This window comes from Plectropomus leopardus, chromosome 22 (assembly GCF_008729295.1).
Source record: "Plectropomus leopardus isolate mb chromosome 22, YSFRI_Pleo_2.0, whole genome shotgun sequence".
NCBI classification, from domain to species: Eukaryota; Metazoa; Chordata; class Actinopteri; order Perciformes; family Serranidae; genus Plectropomus; species Plectropomus leopardus.
Genome location: NC_056484.1, coordinates 15,423,572 through 15,443,386, shown reverse-complemented (window position 1 = coordinate 15,443,386; position 19,815 = coordinate 15,423,572). Strand labels below are relative to the sequence as shown.

Here is a 19,815-nt window from a genome sequence, read left to right as displayed (position 1 = left end):
CATCACTTTTTGTACGGATTAAAAGAAACAAGATATGATATGTTAATAAGTGTGCTTTAGAGGTGCCGGCAGGCAGATTTTAATACATTTGGACAGAGCCGGGCTGGCTGTTTCCCTCTGTTTCCAGTCTTTATGCTAAACTAACCATCTCCTGTTAGCTATTTAACTGACAGAAATGAGAGCAGCATTGATCCTCTTATCTAACTCCCAGCAAGAAAGTATATAAGCACATTTCACAAAATGTCAAATTATTCCTCTGATAAATTCCCTAAAACCTGATGTCATGAGAATGGCAGTAACATCAGTGATCACATTATCAAACTAAGAGCCTCACCCTTTTTCTATAATGATAAAAAGGGGGCTAAAGGTGAATCAGTTTTGATCCTTTGAAACCTGGACAGACAAAACTTTCCTTCTGCTGCATTCAAATGCCTTTCGTATTTCAACCTGTGAATGCTAAACTAATTGGCTTTAATTCTTTCAAAAACATGGGGAAAAAGGCAATGAGAAACTTGGCAAGAGACGTCTCACAAATGGCAAGAGTCAGTTTAGGAAATTATTTTTAAGAAAGCTAGGGCAGAAAGTCCACAAAACTATACTCATAATTATCATAATTATATATTTGAGATTATGTTACAGAATTATTATTACAGCACATTTTAAGCACATTCTTGCTTATTTTTGTTGTCGTTGCTTATTGTTTTTTTATCATATATATTTTGCCAAATTTTCAGTTGTTTTCATGTTTGGGTAATTTTTTCTTAAGTTGCCCATTGCTTTCCTTCCATGTTTTTTTTTCTTTTTTTAAAACAGAAATCAAGGTGGCATCATCCCACTCCAGTGTGTAATTTTAGATAGCATGCAGGCACAACAGGAGCAAAAGAGTTGTGACGGCAGAGACGTTTCACACAAAAGTGTCTGTCTGTATCCTGAGTCTGCCGCCAACTGCTATAAGCCGCTTTTTAAATCACCCACAGTGGGTTGAAACATGCCGTCAAAACAACACACACATCGTGTCCAAAGTCCTTTGCTGCTAGTTGTCCTATTTATACAAATACTGTTTGGGTGCTGTCTCTACCTCTGCTGCCAGCTTAAAGATGTGACCGCTCTTTCGCCCCATGCTGCAATTGTACCTTTTATACAGAATGGTGAGGCAGCATAACAGCAAACCATTACAATCTTCAACAGGTACTGCATAAGGGGTTGAAAAGTATGTGTATTATATGTGGTCAATGTCAAATAAACTTGTCAAAAAAATACTTTGTTAGTACAGGTACAGGTCCATAAAAACTTAAGCAAGTAACTGTCAGTAGTCTCCAAGCTAATATACCTGTCTATCCTTGACACACATGCACAGAGACACATGCTCCCAGTCACGCTCGTGGCTTCCACATGGGACTCATTAATTCAGTCCTGCAGATATTCAGTTACACTGTCTTCTCCGTGTCTGAAACTGCACGGCATTTTATGTTGTGCGTCTCTCGTAATTATTTGTCTGTCAGTATATACTATTTAATGAGTCTTTATTTCCAAACTCTTGTTCTAGACTTGCTTTAAGTCTGTCGGCCAAGTTCAATCACGAACCAAACTCCACCACCTGGGATTACATCGCCTGTAAACGACACACTTCACTTTGCAGAGAAAACTTTCTGCTGCTTGACCAAATGCTTTTTGCCTCCTAGGGGAGCTACCTTTTTGCGTGTGTGCGTCTTCAGTACAGTGTGTGTGTGTGTGTGTGTGTGTGTGTGTGTGTGTGTGTGTGTGTGTGTGTATGCTTCTGGGAACGTGTTTGTCAGACAGTTTATTTGAGCATACATTTGTGAAAGTCTGTATCCTCCTTGTGCGGTCAGGCTTATGCAATGAGGAGAAAGTCAACTCCAAACTGAACAACAAATCTAAAGTCTATTAAAAGCGGGAGCTGGGACCAGGGGCTCTGAAATATTCACACTGTTAAAGTTTTCAGAACACAACTTAAACATGACTGCTGGCTCTGAAAACTTGTCCTTGTCCTGATAAAAGCTGGACTGCGTAGCTGTTAAACCTACAAACGCCCTTCTTGTTTTTACTTTACATGATTTATATCGCCTACGGTGCATTTGTTTAGTTCTAACTTCACTACGGCTAACTTTTGAGTAGCAGTAGTTCATACATGAATAGCTCCTCAGCATTAGGATGACTGATACAGAGAGGGTTACGTGATATTTAACCAATTTTAATAACAGGAATAGCCTTCTCGGACCTTAAAAACGAATGAGATGTTTTAATTTTATTTGCATACACATGGGACTCCACGAAATCCAGATTTTTAAAAAAAACTGAAACAAAAATGTTATGTAACTTGAAATATCTGCCACTAAACCAATATTTACCACAATGTATATGCATATTGTTGTGTTTCACTGAAATTAGAGCTGCAACAATAAGCTCCTTGTTTAAAAAAAATATCGCTAACTATTTTGATAATCGATTACTATGCTTTTGGTAATTTTTAAATTGCCAAATTTCTCTGGATTCAGCTTCTCAAATATTACATTTTTCTGAGCTATTTAGTCTTTTATGTTAATGAAATGAATATATTTGGACTGTGTGTTGGAAAAAAATGAGACTCTAGGAAATTGTGAAAGGTATTTTTCATTATGTTTTTAATATTTAGGGTTTAGGGTTAGACAAATGATTAATCGAGAAAATAATCTGTAGATTAATCATGATAAAAATATCTTTGGGTTGCAGCCCTACCAGAATTAAAATGTGATCAAAACTGTTGCACATAATGTGCATTGTGTTGGTTAAAAGTAGTCCTTTTAGACTTTTCTTTTCTCTTTTCATCAATCAGAATCCTCTCTTTCATTTTGCCTGGACAGTGTTTCCATGTTGACCTTTAGTGTGTTAGTGCCACACTTAGGCTGTAAGATGATATCTGAGCCAGCTACATTTGAAAAAAAAAAAAAAAACACTATGATTGAAAGACCAAGAAAAGCTAAAATCTAGAAAGGACCTTGAGTCATTTTTTTTTTTTTTTTTTGTCAAACTCTTCCAAGATTCTTATCATGTGACTTGTTATCATGTTACCACACTCGGATCACACAATGACAGTTGAGCCAAAGCGAAATGTTTATGCTGTTTGTTTTCACTTTTGGTTGTTCTGGTTGTAGTTTGTTGGTTTTGAAATTATTTATGCTGCAGTCGTGGATGCTTTGCAAAAGAGATTTTTATAAAAAGGTATACAAAAGAACAAACCTCTAGACACTGAACGCGAGACTACAGACCATATAAAAGACATTAAAACGGAGTGTGTAGACTAGACCATGCTCCCACGAACATATATTTAATTAAATTACCACCAGGGTGACGTCTCGAGCTCCTCATTATTCATTCTGATGAAGAGAGTGAAGCTCAAAACGTCACCTCAGCAGTAATTTAATTAAAAATATGTCCATGGGAGCATGGCCAAATGTGTGGACACCTGAGCCACGGCCAGGACCTACTGTAGAGATGTGACCGAAAAGCTCCAAAGGTCTAGATGAAACCTCCAGACCTCCAAACCTCCTTAGCAAACTAACGGCCACTGTTATACAATGTTTCTCAAACAGGAGTTTGCATAACCCCTAGGGATAGCCATGGGGTATGTGAGATTTTAAGGGTTCATTTGCTAAAAGAAACACCTCTTTTTTCAGTAATTTTTCCAAAACATGTTTTTTTGTGTGTATAAACCAGGGAATATCAGTCAAACCATTATGGGTTGTTTTGATAAGATATCTTAAAGTTCTTAAATTTTCATGAATCACATTTTTTTTTGCACTCAAAGGAATATCAATCAAACTAGTGGTTTATTCATTTTAAGAGTGGCTCTTATCTGTTTTTTGCAAATGAACTCTTCAGATGTTAATTTAAAAATTATCAGTTGTGTAATTCCTAAAATAATTAAATCCCTCAATTGTAAGTGCAACTTATTAAAAAGATCAATACCATCTTGGTGGAGTCGCATAATAACAAAAAAAACCATAAAACTGTTTTGCCATGGATTAATTAATGGATTCTACACATTTAAATTGCAACATTTCAGTGTTTTTCAGCTACAGGGTTGGTGTTTGGTAAATCAGACTTTGATATAGGCTATATAATATAGGCTTATTTTTCTTAAACCAAAAATGTTTTCTGCCGAGGGTACTTTGCTGAAAAAAAATCTTTCAAAGGGGGTACATTACTGAAAAAAGTTAAGAACTACTGCTGAAGGAGACCAGTGCTCTTTTCATCTCTGTCCGTCTCTTACATTTATCTGTCATCACTTTCAATTTAAACTGAGCTTTTTTGATTTTTCCTGGGAACGCATTTGGCTGCTGTTAAGTCACATCTGAGAGCAACTCTGTTTTGGACAGGCTTTAGTGGAATCGCCATCAAACTACACTCATCTACCTGCACCAACAAAGGCAGTCTGCACATCAGGCTTGATGGAAAAAAAACATAACAGGGCTTGGAAAGGCTGATAGTGACTGTCTGTATGTCAGTTTGTGTGTTTGCTATCTATGTGCATCTTTACTTTGTTGTGATTCTGCTGTTTGTGGAAGCTGCCTGCCGTTTTTTTTGTAATACGCTAGCAAGCACACCGAAACACACATGTACACACACACAAAGTATCAATTTTGGGCACCTGTCTAGAGGAAAATCACTGAGAGAACAGCAACAAAAAGTTTCTCTTTTTTGTTTCATAGTCGTTTTTCCACCTAGACAAGGCCCCTAGAGACTCTTGGAGAGTCTGGAGGTGTATTTGTTGCTTACACACACACACACCCATATACACTTAGCTAACGCATGCAAACACATTCTCATGAATTGTGAAAATATGCAACCCCAAACATGTTTCCACACACTCATACGTGTATTTTATGACATATAAACACACACATCACATTTCATTCCCTGCCAGCCCATCTATCTTCTCTACCTTCAATAACACCACCATTCAAAGTATGTTTCATAGTCTTTGTTTGTTTCAGTCACTAAATTTGAAAAACAAAAAAATCTTTTCGCAACCAAAACACTGTGAAGAAGGCAGACTCCTTACTCATCCACACCTCCTGTCCCATCCACCCGACTGCTGCCTCTCTGACTGTCGCTGCTGCCAGTCAGCCAGACTGGTCACATTTGTGTCCACAGAAATCAGCCTAAGCACTGACTGGGACTTTTTTTCATGGCTGCTCTCTGCCAAAAAGTCCATGCAGCGTCACATGTTGAAACTGCTCCATATGCAAACACATGAATGTACACACACACACAAACAGGAACCACAACAGACCAGCTACAAAACAGTAGGCTCCTGTGTTATGTGCACTCTGCCAAATGAGGGAGAGGAGAGCATGTGTGTGCTGAAGGTTAATGGACAGCTTAGTGGAGGTCAATCATACTGCAGCTGCATTACTGCTCGATAGGACAGGACCACACATGCACACACACCCAGGGGATTTGAAGACCATAAAGAGGACAGAAGCTGTGTCATGCACTACACTATGATTTGATTTTATTGCTTCTCTTTAACACTAATGGTAGCGTACTGGAAAACTGGTATATTTCAATGTGTCCACATGTTACAGATATGTGGTTTCTCACATTATCAAGGCTACAAATTGTGCAAAATAATTCTAGCTTTATACATGTATAATGTTTTTTTTATTGCCAATGAATGAACAAGTTATAATGTAATCTCTTTGAAAGTGACTTTATCAGCTAACATTACCAAGCAACCAACAACAGATAAATTCAGTGTAGCTTAGTTAAAGCTATGTGGCTAACTTTGCTTGCTGACATTATTGCCAGCGAAATACTATGAGTGGATATGTCAGTTGACAAGTTTGCCAAATTAGTTTGGCAGCAAATGTGATACATGATTTACTATTGATCTAGTCGACAATAACTGACGTAAAGGTACAAGGCCCTGTCTGCTAGCCAAGCGCGATGCAGGGGCAGCCATCGGGCAAACGTAACCTGAGCTAAGGTTTTATTTAGATGCTACTCTGCATGGATTTCTAGTTGGCTACTTTGTGGCGTCAGCTGATAAAATCATTTGCAAAACAGCAAGCTTCTTCATATTATTATGGAGCAAATGGTCCAAATGAAATATAGGAATGCTGCACATAGTAACGTAATTCGAAATATGATTGTAATTTATTTTCTAGCATTGTTCCAACATGATGAGGGTCAATCATGGTCAGTCTTGTGTTTGTCACTGTTTTGGCTGATGCAGAATTGCTTATTCTAGGCTACGGAGTGCGAGCACCCCAATTTACATAACAGCCTCAGAATGAGGTGTCACTAAGGGTTTTGTGAAAGTTACATACAGAAAATTACAGGAATAACTGTTTCAAAGGAAAAGGATGCAGTCAGCACAAGCAGCATGGCTTCCTCTTGAAACTAAAGAATTAAAATAAGTGAGTGTATCTCACAGTTAAGTGCATTAAGTGCCCAAGATCCAAGTGTACTTATGCTTAAACCTAAGTGACTAATTCCCATTTCATTTGTGGTCTACTGGTTAAAAAGGGTGACTGGAGATTTTAAAAAACAGAGAGATGGAAGACAGAAAGTGAAGCTTAAATGCAAGACAGCTCCGCATGACCTGACAGTGGTACAAAATGTGGCAGCACAGTGCTTCCTCCTGTCTCCGTTAATCAGTCCACATAAACCTCATCTCTTCATTCTTCCTTGCATCAATCTACCCCTCGATCCTTCCATCCCTCTAATGGATCCTACACTTCAGTAAGCTCTCAGTAAAAAAAAAAAAAAAAAACAGGGGAAATATGCTTGGGGAATCCATTTGGGGAATTTAAATGAATTTGTTTTGTTTTTTTTAGTCTTCTCGCAATCCAAATTGATTTCTACTTAGCAGGCGCACATTTATTCAGAAAGCAGACTGGAAACAAACCACTATGGGCACAGAAAAGTTGAGCAAATAAAACTTCTTTTTAAAATGCTCTTGTCATCGTGCCTCTACATGTTCATTTTCAGACTTATATCTCTTAGGCTGAGTTAAAACTTTGAAGCACAATACGGCAACCACATAACTTTCACTTTACCTCAATTTTATTCAGGAACTTTGGTGGCTAGTTTTGGTTTGACAATTTTTCCTGGACTGTATCTATTGTTTTCCAAACCAAAGACAGCCAAGTACGAGGTATGTCCTCCTGTCAGATGAAAAAAGGTTTGTATTGATGTCTGAGGGGTCTCAGGCTTTGCCAGACCATATTGAGTGTGCTGAAAACTGTGGTCTGGCAAAGCTTGTGTCATGGATGCCATTTGCTATATGACAGCCTAAATTGTTTATTTTCTTTATCTTGCAATACATAGTGCTTTATTTTTTAATTGTTAGTCTATTGAAAAATCATAAATACTAATATTTAACAATTAAATGAATTAACTTCTTATACCGCCCAGCAGCAGATCTTCAGTGTTTAACTGAATGAACTGTAATGTGTTACGTTAGTCATGTCATATAAATAAAAATTACATCCTCCCCTGGCTTAGTCAATAAGTAAGTTCCTCTTTTATGACCTAGAGGAGGAACAGATACTACACTGTAAGCAATAGGCGGTGCTTTTAGTTACTCATGTTCTGTACTGAGGGTGACTCAGCACTAACAGGTCAAATTCAAAGTGTATCTCCACACACACTGTAATGATAACTAGTTCTGTTGGACAATATATTGACCCAGAAATAATTGAGATGATTGATATTATTGTCATTTTGAGACCATTTAACACCAAAATAATGATGATATAATAACATAATAATGCAAGTACACTCAGGGTTACCCACTAATTCATTTTTTTGGGGGCAGCCCGCCACATTTAAAACATCTACCACCACAAATAGATTTCCTAGTTTTGGGAATGGATCATTTATTAGTAGCACTGGTGAAATATATATACCATTCGGTTGTTCATTGTACCACAGTCTCAGAGTGAAATCTACTCTGGGCTTGAGCCTATCCCAGCTGTTACTGGGCGAGAGGAGGGGTACACTCTGGACAGGTCGCCAGACTATCGCAGGGCTACGGGTTTGCTGGTGGATTTAAGGAGTGAAGGATGATGTTTTTGGGGGGTAAAACTGCAAATACAAGCTTTTAGCTTTTTTGGTTCATTGTCAGAGGTTGGCAAGCTAACAACTATCAGGACTGTGTGTTCTCCAGTCCAAAGGTGCAGCTGCAGGCTACCAGTAAGCTACAATTTGTCGTCTTTGAAGCAATGTTTTTGTTTTCTCTGGACTCACCCAAGTAGGCGGGCTGGAGAGTAGGTGGCTGTTGGCTAAAATGTTGGTGAGATTCTTATGTTCGCACGCATGTAAACACAACAGCAATACTGACATCATGTCTACATATCACAAAATAAGTCAATTAAGTATTTTTCACAAACTAAAGCTATAAATAAACAAAGGCAACATCTTAAAATTCCAAGTCCTGGATCTGTTTACAAAATGTACCTTGCTCAGGTATTAGTTTTTAATTTTATGAGGTGACAGTGAATCTGCAGTTGACGTGTACAAACTGTAAAGGAACAAGACGTTCTAGCAGAGGTGTGAGATGTGCTAAGATGTGCATTCCGTGGGAGGTTGATTGCAAGTCTGCCTCAAATGAAAAAAATCTCTGCTCTCTTCTCTCAGGCGATTTAATTATGTGTACTGTTGTAAGGTAACGGTTAAACATAATATCTGAATCTGTCCCTGCTGCCGCCGCTCCCTGAAACATCTTATATGACCCTTTAGCTTTATCAATATTTCCACAGCCAGTTAGTTTTCTCCTCTCCCACCACTTCACATTTAACAGCCACACTCCATTAGCAAATGTACATATTGCCACGGGCTGACATTCTTTCACAAAGCAGAAAAACCATTTAATTTCTCCTTTCTCCTTTAGGCGTGGACACAAAGTGGTCTTTAAAAAAAAAAAAAAGTAATAAGACGGCATTATTTCTGAAATAATGGGAGGTTCAACCGGATGTGTTTCTAGGGGCCGGGGGCAACCTGTGGAGCCTCTTGCTCAAATAGTGAAAGGAGGCAGAGAAGATATCTAGTCTAATTACTCACTCCCTCTCAGCCTTGATGGAGAAAATCCTCCTTTTTTTAGACTGATTTTTAATTTCCACTAGCAATGTCCCGATCAGATCAGAAGGATTGGTAAAGGACCTGGTCAACACATTTTTAATTGACCAGGATCACTTATTTTAAGCATGCGCTCTGCCCAATCTTTTGTTTATGTCTGCTGTCACACAGGTGTCGTAAACTGAGATGAAGATTTGCAGCAGATATTTCAGTTTAGCCTAACCCTAACCCTATAAGTTATAATAGATTTTTTTGTGACTGGGAATATTAAAGGTACGCTTTAACAATACTTTGAAGTGGAATTGTGATTATATTACTAATTTATAGTGTTCTCTCCTTTTATTACAATGCTACACAAAGTGGAATTGTGAGTACCATAAAATATAATACAATATAATATAATATTTTTTATTCCTTTACTATTTTTGTAAAAAAAATAGCAAAGGAATTGCTATTTTTGTAAAAAAAAAAAAAAAACAAAAAAAAACAGAAAACTTAATCATTTGGATGCAGACATTTTCTTTTGTGTATTATAAGTATCAGATCAGGACTTGGTATCTGCAGACACCCAATATAAAATAACCCGGATCGGGGGCAAAAAGCTAAATGTGAACATTCTTAATTTCCACACAGGCTCACAACAGTGGGGACAGTTATATACCATTTTTGGGATGTGGTAGCAAATGCAGGCCACTGGGGGAGAGCATTACCGAGCTCAGACCAGAGTAGGGAAAACTCGTTTCTCGTCTTTGTCAGGTAAAAGAAGAGCATGGCTAAAGCATGCCTTCTGTGGGGTGGAGGGGGGATCAAATAAGTTGGTGCACGCTGGTGAACAGGAGAAGGGCACAAGGGACACCACTGGAGTGAAGTTTTATTAGGTGCCTCTGCCAAGTGTATGGAATACAAACGTGGGCTGAGAGTTTGAATGAGTGTGTGTGTGCGTGCCCGACGGGGAATAGATTTTTCGAGCCTGATCCCTGCTATCTATTTCTGCACTGGATCATACCTCAGACAGGACAGAGAAGGCAGTCAAGTGTTATGACACTTCAGAAGATATGATTGCTTTTGACACTGTGCCCACTTTTCGCTTTAATCCGAACCTTGGATTTAACCCTGGGATAATTCACTGCACGAGGCTCCAGGAATGTATTGAAAACCTCAAGAGGAGGGACTGAGATAACTTCAGATATGGATCTTAAGTTTGTGCAGTCAAAACACCTCCTATATATCTGTCAAAGTCATCTGGACATAAGCGTACTCAATGAAGATATGAGGCATATTCCATTATACTGCATTTAATCTTGTTAAAACCACGTCCAATCTGTGCATGCTCATGGAAGAGAGAAACAAAAGATAACATGTCTTGGCTTGTGATGACCATGCTGGACAGCAAAGCGACAGTTTGTGTTGGTTTCTAACAAAACACTAAGTTGTAAATCAAATATTAAGACTATCTCCTGAACTGAGGTAATAAACTAGCTCTTTGGAAGCTACAGGGTGAGTACACCACGATTGGAGAAGCTTTAGCTCCTCTGAGAAATTCAAGCTGTCCACATTTGATTTCTCTGTAAAGACAAAAGTACAACCTTTTACAGCCAGTTTGCAGCCTTGAAGAGAGTGAATATTTCATACTTGGTAAGATATGACTTTGAAGAAATTGTTAAATATACTTATTTGCTTTCTTGCCTTAGGTTAGATGAGAATATCAATACCACTCTCATGTCTGTAGGGTAACTATGCAGCTTGAGCCTTAGTTTATCCTAGCATAGCACTTTTTTAAAGAGTTTATGCTTACTAGAACCATATTGGGCTCTTCACCTTGTCCCCATAGGGCATGGGTGTGCTAACTTTTTATTAATTGGGGGCCAGATTAGATAATGTGAAAAAAATGGGGGCCAGTTGCTTTTTACATTAAATGGGTTTCTAAAAAAACATTACATACAAATTTGGCAACAAAACTGCTTATTCTTCCACTGAAAAAATATTCTTCCCACTGTTTTTTTTTTTTGTTTGTTTTATTGTTCGTTTTGGTTTGCCTGCTTAGTTCCTACTTGGTGCATGTCTACAAAGTGTATGATAACCCCTTCAACGAGCAGAAAAAAAACTGAAAAAAAGCAAAATGTTCAATCAAACAATATTGTGCGGCGGGCCACATATAGTGTTTCCTGAAAGATACGCCGCTCACCATTTAAAATCTGTCTGAGGGTCATGATTGGCCCTGCGGCTGGATTTGCCTACCACTGGAGAAATCTGTTTAGGGTCCTTTCTTTTAGAAAAGTTTCATCTGGAACCCCCTGAGAGCTTCTGCCCAGAACCCTACATGGAGGGTTATACCTAGAACCATTGGAACCAAAATAAGAACTAAAAATCACTAAACATCTTGCCAATCAACTTTTAAAAATGTATTTATTTGATTATTATTATTATAAATTTAAGTTCATATTTCTTTTTAGCTGTGCACCTCATAATGCTTTGGGTGTTTGCTGGCCATTTAAAACAATAGGTGTATTTCAAGACGCACACATTGAGCACTTTTAGTGTCTTAGACCTTTATGACACTGCTAACGGGCCAGGCTAATGTGATCCAGCACAATCCGCAACACTCACAATCATGTTTTTCATGAAATCCCAAGTACCAGGTACCCGTAAAAAAAAAAAGAAGAAATCGAATATAGCAGAATACCAATAACATGAATTGATCCAGGGGATTTCAGTAGCATCTACATATAAAAATACAGTTTGATGAATGTGTAATCATTTGAATATTTCAGGGTGAGACTCTTTTAACATCCATGCTTTCAGCAATCCTTAAAATATTCTGTTCTACAGACAGGGGATTTTTGGGATGAAAAGGGCTATTAATGAAACCCTCAGTCTTACAAAAAAACCTTGAAAAACATTTCTTGAGAAAAGGGTTTATCAGAAGCAAATGATTTTGGGCAGAACCTCAGCCCCTTCAGAGGACCCCTGAGGAACCATTATTTCTGTGTGTAGTGTAACCTTTAGCGGCTGCTCTGGTGCTTGTTTGGTGTAGGCATGAGGAAACAGGTAAGCTCTCTCCAGAGTTCAAAAAATCTGAAAACCAGCATCTCTAAAGCTCTAAAGATGTATAACCCAAAATGTGGCACTACTCCTTGTTATCCTAAAACCCGTTCATTTATTTTTTTTCCTCTCATTTCTACCTTTTCTGTCCTCTGTATACCATGTTTAGACCTGTTTTTGTTCCTTCATGTTCCTTCAGGCGGTCCAGCTATCATTTACACAAGCCGCAGGGCAGCTGTGCTTTGCAGCACCAATGTTCACAGTGTTCTCATTATATTTACAAAAAAAACATACAAACATATGAATATGAACATGAAACGTTTTTAACTGCTACCCACACTAGCATGCACACAAAATGTACTGTATGTACTCACAAAAAGAGACAGACAAACATGCACGATCAAACACACACTCGAACAAACCATTAATTGCGTGTTATCTATGGTACATTAGCTAAATCTCTCTCTCACACACACACAGACACACACACACACACACACACACACACACACACACACAAACAGGCTGTTAAAGTGCTGAGGTGCCCCTCCCACCCCCATACCTGGCTGCCTACACTGCAGCCAATGCTTTGTATCTTCATACGCCGTTATGAGCCCTCACTTCAGTAGAGCACCAAACAAAGCAGCCATTAATGGTTAAAGCACCCAGTTGGTAACCTCCCACCACCAAAAAACACAAACAGGGACACACACACACACACCTTTAATGACATCTTTTCTGCGGCACATTAGCTATTGTGCAGTAATTAATGGGAGAGTCATGGCGTTCAAAAAGCCAGTCTTCTCTCTGCAGACTAGGAGCTGTACACCACAACAATGGCTTAATGAGTAAACACACCGCGTGTCTCATGAATAAATTATTTGTGCCTCGCAATTAATTTTCCCTATTGAAGTTTGAAAAAAAAAAAAAAGCAGGACTGTTACCAGTCTTCATAAATCAAAAAAGGGAGGGGGTTGGGAGACAGAACATGACAGCAACTTTTTTGGTGTGTGTGTGTGTGTGTGTATGTGTGTATGTGTGTGTGTGCCTATGATCATCTGTAATGTGTTTATTATTTGTGCGATAATATCCGTGTGTGTGTGTAAGTTTGTGCATGTGCCTGTGTGCATTTGATGAATCTCGGTTTTCACTTGCGCTTTTATGTATGAGGCTACGTAGTTTTTTGTCTTTGAGGGTGTTTGTATGCAAGTGTTGTTATGTTTTACACAAATTAGTGTTTGTTTCAATGCGCCTGCTGCTGGCTGAATGTACATTATATATGTACAGCATCTGTGTGTGTGTGTGCGCGTGTGTGTATGCCATATATAAAACTTACTGAAAGCAGCTTCCACGTTATCGGCCGAACCTGTCGCGGGATTCCAGACCAGCTGAGTTTCCGTAGCTCCTCTGTAAAACAAGACCACAAAAACCAGAGGGACCATTTTAGATTCACCACATTTCAAACAAAGTCTTTGATTTCCACCAGGAGGTTTACCTATTAAATTGCAGGAAGATAACATCCAAAAATATTACATTATCACCAGTGTTATTTCTTGTCTTATTGCCAGAGCTTGACCAACCACAGAAAGTATAATATGTATATCTGCGCTGAGAATTTGGGATATTCATCTCAAATATCAATATATGACATTTCTGATTACAGATTAGGAATGATGCAATTAACAGCCAAAGAGATACTGAGCTGGAAGTACAAAATAAATGAAGAAAATGAACTCGTATAACCACTTTCACCTGAAAACAAGTTTAATTGAAATAAATTTACTTTCTTTGGAAGCAAAACAAATTTTCATTTGTCTGTCTTTTTGTCTCTAAATATAGAGATTGCTTCTCTGCCTTCCACCATAATTAATGTGCATTTATCAGCCTCCAGCTGTGACAAGTGCAGTATGTGGTCCATGTTTTCATTGGTAATTATTGAGTTTATGACATGATATGTAGTATTTAAGACATTGTTGTTCCACACTCGCCTTCCCTAACCCTAGAGAGCCTGCAGTGGCCTTCAGGTAACATAAAAACGAAAAGGCCCTCTCTGGAGTAAAAAAAAAGTCTTTGACACAAAACCACCAGGCTTGTGATCATTTTGGCAGCTGGTCTACTTTCTCTGCTAGCAGCGAGAGACTCTGGCAAGAAAAAACACTCATAGTCTAATATAAATACTATAAAGAATAAAAAATAGGATAAGAATGATCTGATTACAATAAATTTCAACATATGCATCCAACGCTTGCCAACCCTTTTGATTTTCCTGCCCTACCCCTTCTGTTCTCCCGAGTTTCAATTCTACCGATTTTTACCACTGCAGCATAAAATTTTGACATCTGCTCATATGCTGTATTGATGACACATAGCCCTGTATCGCTGCTTTTCACTTGTGTTAATGCCGGCCCTTTCCGTTGGCTACTACAAGTATATTTCACACCTGTGGGGAACTCTAGAACTGATCCACGATGACACAAAATCTTCCAAATAAAAGCTATTTTCAAACCATTATTGAATTTTCTTGCACATCATTCAATCACTCAATCTACTAACCAATCATGTCCTCACTTTCAAGACTCCCCTTCCTGTCTCTCTTTTACTTCACTGAAATTATCTGATGGGTTAGAAGTGGATTATTAACTAGATTCTCTCCGGGCCAGCTGGGAGATCCGACTGGCTATAATGTAAAATAAATCTGATGGAGAGGTGCAAATTGAACTTTTAAATTGGCACAGAGTAGTTCCCTTTGGGTCCATGAAGACCCAGAAAATATAGCCTAATGCTAAGTTCTACACAGACACCCAGCCCGTATCTGTCTCTCTCTAGCACACACACACACACTGATAGTAAGAGAAGATGGGTGGGTGTAGGGATCAGCGGGATCTTGTGGTATTTAGTAACCTGTGTCTTCTATTTCATTCTGTTTTTAGTGAATCAAACACAATAACTAGCCCACAGTAAAGGTGTGGGATATAATTCCCCTGCAGCAAAAAGAGATCATGTTTATGAAAAGAGTTAAAGCTATTGTTTGCAGCAGTGTATCTGTGACAGTTTTTGCTCAGAGCTCAGATTTGACCTCACTCATGCCCAGTGTCTCCCCCCAATTCAATGGAAAACACATTATTTACCAATGTGACTGATTCTCACCCACGTCAGGTCTCCTATGATGTAATAGTCAATTTCCTTTGGATAATCCATGACACATTTTCTTCCCATCATATACTCTTCAACCAAATAACTGTTTCAGTAAGGGAAGTGAAATCACTGAGTGACCTTGTCGACCGGGACGAGGCAGTTTCGGATATTCAAGATATACGACTGCGGGCTTTTCAGCAGTATTTCTTAAGAAGCAGGAGGATCCTAGATGAGTTCCTCGCTAACATTAACTCATCCATTATTCACAGATAGGTCTCCCTCTGCCCGAGCCCTGCGAGTCTACAAACCCTCCCATTAGCATTCAACAAGACGAGTTGCCACAGCTAAACTGAGGCAAACATAAAAACGCAATGGAAATCTCTTCACTTGTAATTGCGCTGCCACTGTTTTACCTGCGTTCCCAGAGTGAACGGAGGAGGGGAAATTGATTTCTGTGCAAATGAAATGGCACTGCCTTAATATACTTTTCTGAGGAAAAGGGGGGGGGGGACAACTGTACCTAATGAATAGGCCAAATTCTTCCTCGACTCTTATTCAAGGCACAGGCTGAAAATTGATAAGCCCTTCGTGCAGAGTGAACGGTATTGATTAGTGCTGCCAAATGACTCTGCCGTGCCTGTTCTTCAAGGCAAATGCAATGGAGAGTCAGAGACAGATAGCAGAATAGGAAATAGCAATCAGCTAAACAGCAATGGGCTAAGTCCATTGGCTAAATTGAGTGAAACGCATTAGAGCTTGTTGAGCTGATGGGAGAAGCTATTTATTCACTATAGTTTCTGTGCATCTTCTACTTAAAATTTCTCCCTTACCTTGTCCCCGGCGACTTTAATTATATAGAAATTCAATACAGTGATCTAGTGCACAGCACGCCTCTGTTGGTTCGGATGGAGTCAGAGCCTCACAGTATGGGAAGGTTTCGATTACCCCAAGGTTACCTGTGATGCTGCGAGTCGCGTTTAAAAAACAGATGAAAAAAACTCCCTCAGACATGACAGAGACCATAAAAGTTGCAAAGCAAAGGTGCTGCAAGATTTCCACGGATTCTCTCCGTGTCTCCTCGCTCCTTTCGTTCCCTCTCCTCTGGAGTACAACAAGTGGAATGCGATGTGTGAAAGTGCGTGTGTGTGTATTGCTACCAAATAATAGTGTGTGCAGACATAATGAAAGCTCAGGTCTAAGAAAAGCTTTTGCCTCCCCTCTGAATTTGTAGCTTACAAGCATAATTCGCACTGTGCTTATAATGTACATACTTACTTCTATAATCATTATTTATCATTATTTGATGTTTATATACACATTATTTATGTGACTTTTTTCATGAATATTGATTTGTTTTTGCACTAACATTACACTGGAAAAATGTTTTCTTTTAACACCAAGCAGGAACCATGTTTACATATTTTGTTGTGGGGACACATTTAGTTTGAGCAGATTTTTCTATAAGACAACGTGAAGTGGCAGAAATTTTACACTCTACCTGAAGGTTTAAGAGTTAAAAAAAAGTAAACTGCCTCGTCGTACATAGTCATGTATTTTAAATAGTTCAACGGTGGATTCGATGACGGTGATGGTGACTTTATTGCAGTTGAGACAAATAAATCCATCAGTAATGAACAACCGCAGTGTCATGTATTTCCTGGAGGGAGTGACATACTGTTATTCAATTTGACAGTCCAATTTGCCTCAATTTTCTGACATTGGCACCTTGAGGCACTTATAGAAGAACTCTACCAATTTTACACATTAAAGTCTGTTTATAGAGAGAGAAATAGTGGATGTGTAAAAAAGAAAGCTGAATAAAGCCTTTTGTAAAGAGGGAGTTGTGTGAAATCTCATAAAGTGCCTCAACTGATGACACTTGAGTCAGCGTCAGCTGGGGTTGAAGGGTATAATTTTATAAAAGAGAGAAATCTGGGGGCATGGAGTAGGAAATCATTGAGGTAATCAGACTTCTGTAACCCACTAAATATGTGTGCATACCATTTACCTCCTAGGATAGTGAAGGAATGACCCGCCCTACTCTCTCTGATTGGCTGGCACTTGTTGCCACCGTTGGCTGCATTAGTACGATTAGGGCAAGAGGAGTGGGATTGGTTAAGGTTTGGGTGACAAAGTCAGGGTAAGTCAATCAAGGGGCGGAGTAAGGCAGAGTAGGGCTGGTCATGCCTTTGCCATACTAGGAAATACAAATTTGCTTCCCATACAAGTTGGAAATCCAAGATGTTAGCAATACCAGTTCTAGCCAGGTTAGCCATTGTTAGCAATACCAGTTCATAAAAACAGATTTCACAGAGTTTTGCACACACAGCATGTCCACATATAGAAGTTGGACAATACTGTATGTGTGCCTGTTTTAATGAGACATAATAAGACAGAAGTCCAACTGAAATCCAACTGCATTTCTGCTTAAATTTCCAACTCTGAAATCCAGACTTCCCAGTGTAAATGGAACGCACCATATTCTCATCTTGAGGCTAGCAGCTCACAGCTAACAGCCAGCTATCTGAGTAGAATCATGAGTAATGTAGGTAATAGATTTTGAAAATGAAAAAGAATTCACAGGGTTGCCCAGAGTGGTGCCTGTGGGCCAGAGTTTGCCTGCCATGAGGTGTAATTTGAGTCAGCAGATGTTCCTAGTAAAAAAATAAAATAAAAACATGGTACCATTAATGGATAATAGTACCATTTTGCATCTGAACAATACAGTATAATAGGTGTTCACTTAAGGCCCATGGTCTACCATTAGGTGTCAGTTTTGGCCTTCCAATGGAAAAAGTTTGGGCACCCCTGCTATAAGAGTTCAATGCTAAATTGATGGATGGACACTTTTGACAAATCACTTCAGCTTGTTTTCTGATTTATCACGGAAAAGGGCTCAAGCAATATCGCATATTACTGATATGGTATAATGCAATATTGATGCCAGCATGGGCAAAACTGATGGCACTCTGGTCCTGTCTCTGTGCTGAAATCGTTTCAAGTCCCAGCGTGGTTCATTAGAGCACGTCCTTTTTTGCAGGCTCATGAAAGACTAATTGAGGAGCTGTGGCAATTGATTGCAACTACTGCATGTCAAAGCACTAGGGTTGTTGCGATTTTGATTTTAAATCAAAAATTTATCAAAATGAGCTTTGGATATCGACCTCCGAAATCCATTGCAGGCTTGGTGACTCTGATAGTTGTCAGTTGGAAGACAAAACACTACAAACACGACATGGCATATCTTACTGCTGGCCTGTAGAGGCACTTTTCGTGACACCACAAAAAAAGTTTTACATCTCTGAATCTCTGCATCGAGAACTTGTATGTGTGTGCATATTTGTATAATGTATGCACCACTGCTTGCAATGATGTCCACCTTTTACACATGCAGAGAGGAACAACTGCAACAAAGTTAAGTAGAAACCACTCACAACAAAGTCTAAGAGTTTAAGGGTGATATTGTTATCCAGTGTGCTCCCCTACATTCATTACGCTCCAAACAGCTAGTCAGGGGTGTCTCTCCTCTTGCCTTGCACCTTTTGAACCTTCATTTGCACTGTCAGACAAAGAAATGAGCCCATGAATCTTGTGGGCTCTGGCTTAATTAAACTATGTTATATTTCCCCCAACTGGCATTAATCTCACCATAGGGGGTTACAGAGAGGAGGGGTGAAAGGACGTGAGTTGGCTAATAGTCTTTACATCCTGACGCTGCAGTGATCTCCAGAAAGCCCCATCCCCTTTGGTCAATCACTTTGTAATGCAGGAGAGGCTTGTAGAAGAAAAAGTGTTTGTGTGTGGCTTATGTAGAAGTGTGTGGAAAGGGCAAGGGGCAAATATTTACTTGGCACCATGTGGCCAGCAGAACAAGCAGATGTGCCGGTTAGACCCATACATCATATACAGAAAAGCGCACACACAGCCTCTACGCGCTGTCTTCTAAACACTCTCCAACAGAGAGATGGACCGCTGCAGAATCTAAATCAGTTAGCCCAATACGAGCCTGATAGACCCAGGTAGTACTGATGCACTGCACTGGTACAGTACATGAAAGGACAACGGTCAGCCCTACTAGAAAATATTTCTTTTCCAGCTTCACACTTTTTTATTAGTCCCATGCAAAACCGCTACTTTCTTCGGAGACCTGCACAAAAATGTAATCCATCTGTGAAATAAAATCTCTTCATTCTAATGCAAATAAACTCTTATAGGAAATATGTCTATTTCCTAAATGGCAACAATAAAGCTATACTTATCTCAGCTCCAATTTCGGAGAAATAATTTCTGAGGTTTTAAACTCCATTCCCCACAGTGGACAGAGACGGAGAGGGCAACATGAGCATAGTTGACGCACGGGCTAAATTGCAGATGTCGTTTCATTCGTGTGAGGCCAGCTCATCTCTCAGAAAGCATATCTGACTCTCTGGGGCATCTCGTGTGCATTATGAATGAGACAGCCGAGCCCTAGCTCCGCTGGAATAAATTAAAGGCATTTCGTGACATTTTGAAAATTAATCTGTTGGGTTTTTTTTTTTTGCTCAACGGGCACTT

The 19,815-nt window shown here is 39.2% G+C and overlaps 1 protein-coding gene across 2 annotated transcripts in view; it reads right to left on the bottom strand.

Annotated features, from left to right (window-relative positions):
* Positions 1-19,815, bottom strand: part of tbc1d22a (TBC1 domain family, member 22a) — a 157,703-nt gene that overhangs the window by 113,993 nt on the left and 23,895 nt on the right. For both annotated transcript variants that reach the window (XM_042511041.1, XM_042511040.1), the window contains exon 6: positions 13,463-13,533. In XM_042511041.1, coding sequence (XP_042366975.1) covers positions 13,463-13,533 — 71 coding nt within the window. The remainder of the gene's footprint in view (positions 1-13,462; positions 13,534-19,815) is intronic.